This window comes from Ischnura elegans, chromosome X, assembly GCF_921293095.1.
Source record: "Ischnura elegans chromosome X, ioIscEleg1.1, whole genome shotgun sequence".
NCBI lineage: Eukaryota > Metazoa > Arthropoda > Insecta > Odonata > Coenagrionidae > Ischnura > Ischnura elegans.
In genome coordinates this window covers 107,223,592-107,234,450 of record NC_060259.1, presented here as the reverse complement: position 1 = coordinate 107,234,450, position 10,859 = coordinate 107,223,592, and the positions used below count along the sequence as shown (strand labels likewise).

The 10,859-nt window shown below is 41.3% G+C and overlaps 2 protein-coding genes across 2 annotated transcripts; both read right to left on the bottom strand.

Annotated features, from left to right (window-relative positions):
• Positions 1 to 5,986: 5,986 nt before the first annotated feature.
• On the bottom strand, positions 5,987 to 7,084 carry LOC124171244 (uncharacterized protein K02A2.6-like). The gene has a single exon (XM_046550387.1). The coding sequence runs from the start codon at positions 7,082 to 7,084 to the stop codon at positions 5,987 to 5,989; it is 1,098 nt and encodes a 365-aa protein (XP_046406343.1).
• Positions 7,085 to 8,730: 1,646 nt separating this feature from the next.
• LOC124171243 lies at positions 8,731 to 10,638 on the bottom strand. Its single transcript, XM_046550386.1, has one exon. It carries the CDS (start codon positions 10,636 to 10,638, stop codon positions 8,731 to 8,733), a length of 1,908 nt encoding a protein of 635 aa, XP_046406342.1.
• Between the last annotated feature and the right edge of the window lie 221 nt (positions 10,639 to 10,859).

The window sequence follows — 10,859 nt, the reverse complement described above, 5'->3', positions numbered from 1 at the left end:
AATTTCTATGCCACTGAATCGCTTAAAACGTAAAAATGTTCCTTTTCAATGGACAGCTGTTGAAAATGAGGCTTTCTGTCAGTTGAAGAAAGCTCTCACCAATCCACCAGTATTATCTTTCCCTCGATTTGACGAGGAATTTCATTTATTTGTCGATGCCAGTAATTTGGCGGTTGGTGCCGTTCTGAATCACAAAGTAAATGGTGATTTTGTCCCTGTGGCTTTCGCTAGTAAGGCACTCTTGGAACATGAACGTAAATTTTCTTCTTATGAATTGGAGTGTCACGCAATTCATTTTGGAATTCAAAAATTCAGTGTTTACTTACAAGTAAAACCATTTCACTTGTACACTGATAATGGTGCCTTGACATGGCTTTTCTCTCATCCTAAGCAGTTGGGCAAATTAGGCCGGATGGTTCTTAAATTATCCTCTTATAAATTCACTGTGCATCATGTTCGAGGATCAGCTAATTCTGTCGCAGATTGTCTTTCTCGCATTGAGCCATCCTCATCTACAAATAGTCATTTAGATGTGGAATCAATCACTCATAAGGAGTCAGCTGTTCCTTATTCTTGTGTGTTACATAAATTGCCTTTGTCATTCGTTGACATTCGAAAACACCAAGAAACTGATCTCGTTCTAAAGGATATTTTCAATCAGATTAATAATAATTCCTTGAACGACAAAAACTATTTTCTGAAGGGACAGCTATTATGTTATGGGAATTCTAAAATTAAGCGAGGAAGAGCTGTTCTGCCTACGGTCTTGAGGCCTATGATTTTTCAATATTTTCACTGCTCTAGTATGTCTGCTCACTTGGGCATGGCTAAAACTTATGATAAGATTAGCAGACACTTTTGGTGGAAGGATATGAAAAGAGAGGTTTATGACATGGTCAGAAAATGCCATCTGTGTCAAACTTGTAAACCCAGAAATGCTCCACCTCCTGGCATGCTATCATCGAAAAATCCTTCTGAGGTTTGGGAAAGACTTTATATTGACTTTGTGGGTCCTTTACCTTTGACTAAAGGTGGACACCAATATATACTTTCTCTTATTGATGGTTTTTCTAAATTCTGTTTTCTTGAGCCAGTTCGTAAGGCTACTGCTGGTTCAGTTGTTTCAATACTCACTCAAAGAGTATTCCCGAAATTCGGTTTTCCTAAATATTTGGTGTCTGATAATGCACAAGTTTTCAAATCTCATGCCGTTAAGGAGATGTGTTTGCAACTGGGGGTTAAGCAAATTTTTGTTTCTCCATACTATCCCTGTTCTAATCAGGTAGAGAGATTGCATAGAAATCTAAAATCTGCACTTGCTATTTTGTGCAATAATGCTCACCATATGTGGGACTCTATGCTTGCTGACTTAAATTTTGCCCTGAACACTGCCTCACATGAGAGCAGTGGATTTTCTCCTGCCAAAATAATTTTCGGCAGAGAACTTAAGCATCCTTTAATTAATCAGTGGGACATTCCAAAATCTTTATTCGAGAATGATCTCAGCGATAATGACAGACAAGCCTGCCTGAATCATGTTATTGCTAATTTAAAAAAGGCCAGAAACAGGTATAAAGAATCCTATAATAAATCTCACTCCCAAATCACTTTCTGTGTGGGAGATCTTGTTCTCTGCAAAAACCATCCTGTCAGTTCTAAAGGTGAACAGAAAATGGCAAAACTGGAACCTCTGTGGAAAGGACCTTTCGTCCTTAAAAAGTATCTCTCTCCTGTAACAGTTATTCTGGAAGTTTCTCCTGGGAAAGAGAAAATTTGTCATGTTTCTCATTTAAAGGCATATCATGGTGGCATTGCTAATTCCAGTAATTAAAAGGAGAGAAATATCATTGATTTTTTTTTTATTCTTTTTTTAATGAATGCTAATGTTTGCTCTCTCAAATACTATTTGATGCTTGATTTCGGTGTTGTATTTCTATTGATTCCTATTAATATTGTTTTGATTAATGAATAATAAGTCTATTTCTATGCTTGTAATTGAAATTGTTCTGAAATATTGTATTGTACTTGCTTATTCTCATCTGCTTAATTCACTCATGTAATTTAGTGTTGGTCTACTGTGATTGTGAGATGGGGTAAGGTGGAGGAATTATGGGTGCTTGGAGGGAGAGGACGGGAGATTAACTTGGGGGGAAATCCCCGAGATGGCTCGTTTCCAGATAAGCTGTGGAGGTGGCCCCAGTTATTAAGATTCAATTGTGTTTTGTGTCACCTTTCCTCCACCGAGACTTTATGGACATTCTCACAATTCTGGACAGTGATAAGTGTCGTGATTTTGCAGTGTTCAATATTCTATCGATGGCTGAGTGATTGAATTGATCAGCTGATCTTAAGACTGCCTACTGTGTTTTAGTGTGGCTTTTGGCGTTGAGTTGCGACCTTCATCGCCCGACAAGTATGAACTTTCATCTTGTCGCAACCAGCATGTAGCTCTCATTTCTATTGTTAATTGAAGAGTGAAATTTAGAGTGATTTCTTTTGTTGATGCAATATGCAGTTCTCATTTTGTTAGCATCGCCTTTGATTCTTTTTTGACTTGTTTAATTAATACTGAGAGATATATATACACATCTTGATTAAATTTAGTCAGTACTTGTTCAATAGCTGACATGAATACCATATGCCTTGTAAATATTAATAATTATTGGAAAATCGAGGAAATTAGTGCAATCTATTGTCATTTACGTAATCTTGTTGAATTTTGGAGGATTCTTTATTGATAATTAATTATGGACTGATAATATTTACAAACATGGAGGGTTTAAATGGGAGAAATACTAATGCCAATGTATATTAATTAAGTGAGACACATATTATGCTGAATATTTTTGCTGGTATTTTGATAACTAATAATTATTTAGTGAATAACCGTATTTTTGAATAAACTTGTACTTAATGATTATATAATATGGGGTATATATTTTGTTGGTCGACCCTAACTTTCTCTTGGGTTGCAATATGAATTTTGGGTAGAAGTTAAAACCCATTTTTGTGAATCGTTGTTTTTTGATAAGGTGGTTGAACCCAACTAATGGGACAACCCAGGGTTCCCATGAACCCAACTGCTTCACCAACCCAATCTTGCCCATTTACTAAGTGGTTGGTTATTGTATTGCTTTACTTGGTTTTTAAAAAAAAAAAACCCACAAAATATCTCTGATGAGAGAAGGAACATTTGAGTTTGGTAAAGATATCCTGGTGTTATACCAATAAAAATCTTCCCAGTTCCTTCTAGTTGCTGATGGTAATTATTTGTAATTTTGATTCACTGTTCACCGAAACAAGCATCACTTTATGACATATTGATTATTAATTTTATTTTCTTGCTATGTAATACTAAATAATTTACTCTATATCTATCAGCAATATTTCTTGTCTCACTCCTGTAATTATGTCATGTTACTCACTTAAGAATTCTGTTGAATTCCAAACATCACTCCTGAGGTTATTATTTACAGAGTGATAAAAATGTATGTTCTTGTCAAAACTATTTTTGAGTGATATTTCTTGAATACTATTGTCTCAATCAATAAACTTTTTATATTCAGTTCAATTCTAACCACTGAATAATGGTTTTTGTGAAATTCATGGGGGTTAAACAGTGGGGGTTCATCCAGTGAAAACCAGTGGACCTGTGATGCCTCGATAAGTTTTCTAGGCATTAATCAGTTCTTGGTGGACGTGTCTTGGTCCCCAAGTTCAAGCAATTTTTGTGGTCATTTTCCTACAGAGGATGTGGCATTTTTTAGTGTCCCCCCCCCCCCCCAAAATTTCTGGTACCCCCCCCCCCAGAAATTCCTCGAACTTCCTCGAACTTCCTCCGAACTTATCCGCAGAACTTCTCCCGCCAAGAACTTTTCGCGCTAAGGTTTTTTCGCGCAAAGGATTTTTTGCGCAAAGGGTCCCTGTAGCAAAGTGCCCTGTCTCGCAAAATCCTGTCTCTGGAAAATCCTGTCTCTGGAAACAGTCTCTGAAACAGCCTCCGAAGCAGCCTCCGAACCAGCCTCCGAACCAGCCTACCTGCAATGCAAGACTTATATAGGACTACTGCGGAGAAATACTTCTCCTTGGCAAGCAAGGGGAAATCGGTGCTAAGGCCTTAGTATTGCACTTGGAGTGAGAAGTTTTACCATTGTCCTATCACAAACTTTCTCTCCCTCCAACACCTCACCCCAGTATCTCCTTCCCCTCCATGTGTTCCAATGAACGATTCCTCTGAGGTCTCCAACCCAGATGTTGAGGGGAAAATTCTGGGTGCTGGCTTTGTCTCAAAACCAGGGAATGGTGTTTTGCGGAGCGGCCGTTTCTGCAGGGGCAGTGACGCATCAGTGGGCGGTTGTTGAATTCGCCTGGCTACCCCTCCACTCCCTGGAAGAAGCCCTCCCCTCAAATGCTGTCTCGCCTTGCTTAGGCGAGCCCCTTTTCTTCCTGACCTGCATGGGAGTCACATGTCTTGTGAGCCATGGCATATTTAGAGCAATTTTCTGCTGGTAATGTTTCCTTGGGATCATGAATTTACTATCATTGTTTTCTGTAATACTTCTGATTTTTTTTGAATACTCTACTTTGAATAGATATCGTACGGTAATAACTCGTAAATTATTTTTTGGCTGCCTTTTTCTTGTGAGCTGTTTTTCTTGTTTGTGGAGTCTTTTCCCTGATCCAGCATGTGACCGACGGTTGGAGTATTTCCCCTGTCTGGACTTACGTGAAAAATCAAGCAGATTTATCGACGTAACGTAACAAGGTCATCAATATTAATCAGCAATCCTAAGGTTAGTTTGGCCTCCATTCCTCTCTCCTATCCACTAGCCTTTTCATAGCGGTGTATTTATTCTCATTAACAGCCTTTCTAACCTGTCCTATGTGACTCATTGGGGCCATGCCTTGCCCTTCTTACATTTGACCTATCTTTATATGATTGTTTTCATCAGGCCATTATGTCTGATAATGTGGCCAACCATGTTATCCCTTCTTCTACTTCAGATTTTAAGAACACTTCTCTTTTTTACGGTCCATCCATTTTCTCTCCATCAGTCTACCTTATTGCCACATTTTGAATGCTTCCCCTCTTGACATCTCTGCTGCTCTCAACGTCCAAGCCTTGCTATCCATAGAGAAACTTGTTCCATTTGTAGCATCTGATGAATAGTTTCCTTACTTCTATGCTTGTAGTCTCAGCTTTTAAAAAAAATTCTTCTTTTTGTAGAAAGCCCTTTTTGCCTAGGATATTCTACTGACTATTTCTTTCTTTAATCGTCTAACGTTTGTAATTCAGCTTCTCATGTTAGAGAACCCTTTCACCTCTTAGAGCTTATGCTTTTCTATGTTAATGTTTATCTTAGCCTCTTATCTTTTGCTGCATGCTAATATCTTCGTCTACTTTTTGTTGATTTTTAGCTGATATCTGGCCATCCTTTCCATATTTGTCAAAGTCTTCTTCAGATTCTTCTCTGTCTTGGCTATGACTGAATGACTGATATGCCCTCAGCAAACCGCAGCTTGCTAATTATTTTTCTCCGCGGATAGTGATGCTCAAAGCCTTGTCATTGATTTCACTGATGGCTTTCTCAACATAAACATTAAAAGTTTTGGGGAGAGTGCACATCCTTATCACACTCTTTTTCCTATTCTTGCTTCTACACAGTTGGGTCCACATTTTATCACAGCTATTTGGTTTTTACACAAACTTTAAGCAATTCTACGATCATTGTAGAGCACTCTGATTTCTTTCTGTAATGACTGCACGGCGTGTAGGTTCCAGCGTGAGTGCCGTAGCGTCCCGATGCATTTATTGGCGCCAAGATAGAACAAATGACATACATAATAATAACATGCGTACACTAGCAGATAATACATTACATCCCTCCCCAACATATATGTGGTCAGTACTCCACCCCACCCCATAATACATTTTTATCACATCCCCAGCAGATTACACATATACCGTCACAGTTTGCTAATCACATCACAAGTCCAATATTGTCCTACTTTTACGCATTCTCTGAGGGTATCTTCTGCTGACTTCTACCCTTGGTGGTTCCACTTCTGGGACTTGCTCTCGGTGAGCTAAAGGTTCCCAGTACCTAGGTGCCTCATCCTCCTCACATTCAGCAACCTGTGGCACTAACTCCTCACATCCAGTTCCCTCAGGCTCAAATGCTTTTTCAGGTCCATCTTGTTTGCCCATGTCCTTTCCTTCACACTGGTCGCCCCTTTGCCTTAGTTGATCAATGTGCCTGTGAATGACAACACCTTCATCGGTTAAAACTGTATACAGTCTAGACCCCAACACTTCCTTCAGCACCCCTGACATCCACACTATTTTCCCTTGAGGGTACATTTTTGTCATCACTCTTTGCCCTTCACTTAAAACTCTCAAACGTGAGTCACTATGAGCCTGCATTTGGGCATCCTGTTTTTTATGCACTTGTTGCCCTATACTGGGTTTAGTCATTGCCAACCGGGAGCGAAGAGCCCTTCCAAACATTAACACACTAGGAGGCTCTCCGGTGGTCATGTGCGGAGTTATTCTATAATTAAATAAAAAACGTGGCAAGGCAACATGCAAGGGCGTTCCGTCACTGATTAAAGTTTTCACTTTGTTTTTAAACACTCTCACCATGTTCTCTGCAGCACCATTTGAAGCTGGATGATATGGGGGGGAAAAGATGTGTTGAATTCCATTTTCCTTACAGAATTCCCTGAACAAGGATGAAGTGAAGGCAGAACCATTGTCAGAAACAATTTTCTCTGGGAGACCAAAGGTGGCAAAAATATCTCTTAGGTGCATAATGACCTCGTCTGATGAACTATTACGTATTTCCTTCACTTCTGGCCATTTGGTTGAACTGTCAATTACTATTAAAAACATTTTTTGCAAAAAAGGACCAGCCAAGTCAATGTGTAGTCTTTCCCATGGCCTGTCTGGCCATTTCCAACACTTCAATGGAGCTATGCATGGCGATGGCTTGTTTGTGAGGCATGCTTCACATGCACGGGCTAATTCCTCTAAATCTCTATCTACATTTGGCCACCAGATATAGGACCTGGCAAGGGACTTCATTTTTACTATGCCCATGTGACCCGCATGTAGCTCCTTGAGTAAACCCCCCTGTAACTTCTTAGGAATTACAACTCTATTTCCCCACATTAGACACCCTTGTTCAACTGTCAGCTCTGTTTGCCTTTGAAAAAATGGTTTTAGTTCATCAATCGCTTTGCTTGGCCACCCTAACATGCAAAAATTAATTACTTTTCCCAAAATTTTATCCGTTCTAGAGTGTCTGGCAATTTCTTTTGCGGTTACAGGAAGAAACTCCTTTTCTCCCAAGTCCAGGTATGAAATTTCCTCTATTATATCCCCTTCCTGATTTAAAGGAAGTCTAGACAACCCATCTGCCACTTTATTCTTTTCTGCCTTCACATACTCCAGCTTGTAATCATACCCTTGAAGAATCACAGCCTAACGCTGCAAGCGACTTGCTGCCATTTGGGGTAGACCTTATTTTCCCCCAAGATGTGGAGTAGTGGTTTATGGTCAGTCCTCAGAACAAAGTGCCTCCCATAGAGGTACTGGCTGAATCTTTTGACACCAAATACAATCGCTAAAGCCTCTCGATCCACTTGAGAGTAATTTCTCTCAGCTTTTGTTAAAGAGCGGGAAGCAAAGGCGATAGGTCTCGACAATCCATTTGGATACTCATGCAACAACACACCACCTAACCCATATGGAGATGCGTCACACTCCAATATGACAGGCATCGATGGATCATAGTGGGCCAGTACTTGCCCTGACGTAATTGCTGACTTAACCAATCTAAAGGCTTCCTCACACTTACCATTCCAAAACCATTTCACATCCTTTTTTAGTAAATTGTGCAACGGAGCAAGCATTGTTGCTAGGTGTGGAATAAATTTGGAATAATATTCCACCATACCCAAAAAGGCTCGCAGCTGGGATCCCAGTGAGAAATGGGTGGTGGAATCCACGTGGAACCCACGTGGAATCCACGTTGAGTGGTGGATATTTGGTGGTGGTGGATATTGAGTGGTTGGACCCACGTGGAATCCACGTTGGTTTCAAGTGGATTTGTGGTGATTAGCATAAAATGTTAAACAGAATTTCTAATTTGTGAAACTTAACTCTCTGGTGACATTTCGTCATTTATCATCCTGAAACCACGCTAGTTATGTGAAAATGTATCGCACATTCTATTTTTATATAATTCGTGGAAAGGCAGCCATGAGAGCACATGAAAAATCGTAGACACATATATAGAAGGTTTAGATATAGAGTGGTTGAGGTTTTAATGGCTTTAGGACAGCACCTACTGCAGTTTTAATTTTTCCACCAAATTTCCACGTGGGTTCCACGTTGATTCCACGGCCAAAAACACGTGGTATCCACGTTAATTCTCCATGTGGGTTCCACGTGGATTCCACCACCCATTTCTCACTGGGATACGTCTTGTGGTGGGGGTGACTTAACGATAGCATTAATTTTTCCTGCAGTCGCATGCAAGCCCTGCTTGTCTATTTTATGGCCCAAGAATTCCACTGATGCACATAATAAGTTGCACTTCTTTGGATTAACCTTAAACCCAAATTTTTGTAACCTTTCTAAGACTGCCTGTAAATTCTTAACATGCTCCCCCTCATTTATCCCTGTTACAATGATATCGTCTTGGAAACATGCAACCCCTGTCAATCCTACACTTGTTCCATCGTTCTCTGAAAAATTGCTGGAGCTGAGGAGACTCCAAATGGCAAATGAGCATACCTGAAAAGCCCTCTGTGTGTGTTTATTGTGCAAAGTCTCTGTGCTTCTTTTGTTAAAACCATTTGCTGGAATGCCTGTGACAAATCAATTGTGGAAAACATTTGGCCCCCTTGCAGCTTTGAGAAGAGTTCTTCCACTCGAGGGAGTGGATATCTTTCAACCAATAATTGAGGGTTTACAGTTATTTTGAAATCTCCACATATACGAATATTTCCATCCCCTTTTACAATTGGAACAATGGGTGTTGCCCAGTCACTGAAATCAACTGGATACAGTATCCCTAATTCCAGAAGACGATCCAACTCTCTGTCAACCTTATCCCGCAAGGCAAATGCTAATGCTCTGGGGGAGCAAAATACAGGTTTTGTCCCTGGCTTGAGATGGAGTGTGGCTTCACTACCCTTGAATGACCCTAAAGTGCCATCCCATAACTCCCTGAAACGATCCCATATTCCCTGAATGTTTATCCCACCTTCCATATTAATCTTGTGCACTGGTGAGGGAAATTTCAAAGCCTGGAACCAGTCCCTTCCAAGAAGTGGAGGTCCCCCATTGGTCACAACAAACAAACTTAGCCTGGCAGTGTGCCCCTTATATGTTGCGGAAACATCTATAGTTCCCAATGGTTGAATCAGGGTGTTTGAGTAAGACCGCAACCTCACTGACGTGGCCTTCAACTTGAGGTATGAATAGTTTGCTCTGTAATATTCCTCTGAGATGGCCGATATAGCCGATCCTGTATCAATTTCCATTTTTACCACCCGAGCATCGACCACTACTCTAGCAAACCACGGCCCCCCATTTACTTCCTCTGTCGAGGATATTACGTTATATAGTGGCAAATCCCAATCTTTCTTAATTACATAATTCTTAATCACCTTAACATTGCCTCTTGGTTCTCTCTTATCTCCCTGACAACGGCCCTCACTTACATCCCTGACACAAGGAAGTTCATAAACCGGCATTTTCCCCTCGTTTGAATCCAACACATCACAAAATTTTACATTACCTTCTTTGCACATTGCCTTTAAGTGCCCTACTTTCCTACAGATGTCGCATCTGAATGCGCGAAACCTGCACGCAGCTCTCCGGTGCCCTGTGTGGCCGCAACAATAACACCTTTCCCTTTGGCTGGATCCCCGCGACGGCTTCGCACTTGTCCGCGTCCTCCTCGCTTGTCTCATATCCTGACCCTTCACCTGGTGGACGTCAGCCTCCTCCCCGTCCTCCTGGAAATCGTCGTCGATGGCTGCATCTCGCTGCACAAAATGGACGCCCTGCCCACTGTTCCCGGCTGCGCTCGCTGACACGTTCTCCGTCGCCTTCTCTCTGCCATAAGCCAGTTCAATGGCCTTCTCGAAGGCCAGGGTCTCATCCTCTAAGTACAGTGCACGCACAATCGCCTTATCGGAGAGACCCAGAACAAATTGGTCGCGGAGGGCCTCATCTAAAAAACCGCCGAACTTACAATAGCGGGAGGACTCCCTGAGGCCCGCCGCGAACTGATGCACATTTTCGCCGGCTAACTGGACTCTCTGATTAAACCTGTGCCTTTCGGCAATTACTGACCGGTCTGGGTTAAAGTACTTAGTCAGTTTCCCCGTTATTTCTGAATAGGTGCACTCAGCTGGTTTTTTCGGGGCACACAAGTTCCTCACCACATTATAGGCGTCCTTGCCTATTGAGGACAGCAGGATGGCACGCTTTTTACTTAGTTGTGCTTCCTCACTCCCCAAGTCCAACACAATGAAATATTCTTCCAGTCTTTCCTCGTAGGACTGCCAATCGTCGACCCCCAGCACAAATTTTTCCATAAATTGAGGCATCCTCGTCGCCATGTAATGACTGCACGGCGTGTAGGTTCCAGCGTGAGTGCCGTAGCGTCCCGACGCATTTATTGGCGCCAAGATAGAACAAATGACATACATAATAATAACATGCGTACACTAGCAGACAATACATTACACTTTCAGAATCCGGAGCATTAAATTCCATTCCACATTATTAAATACCTTCCCTAAATTGACAAATGCTATGAAAGTCAGTTTGCTCTTCTCCA

Coding starts and splice junctions, on each gene's coding strand:
- LOC124171243 (XM_046550386.1), bottom strand. CDS start 10,638: ATGGCGACGAGGATGCCTCAATTTATGGAAAAATTTGTGCTGGGGGTC.
- LOC124171244 (XM_046550387.1), bottom strand. CDS start 7,084: ATGAAGTCCCTTGCCAGGTCCTATATCTGGTGGCCAAATGTAGATAGA.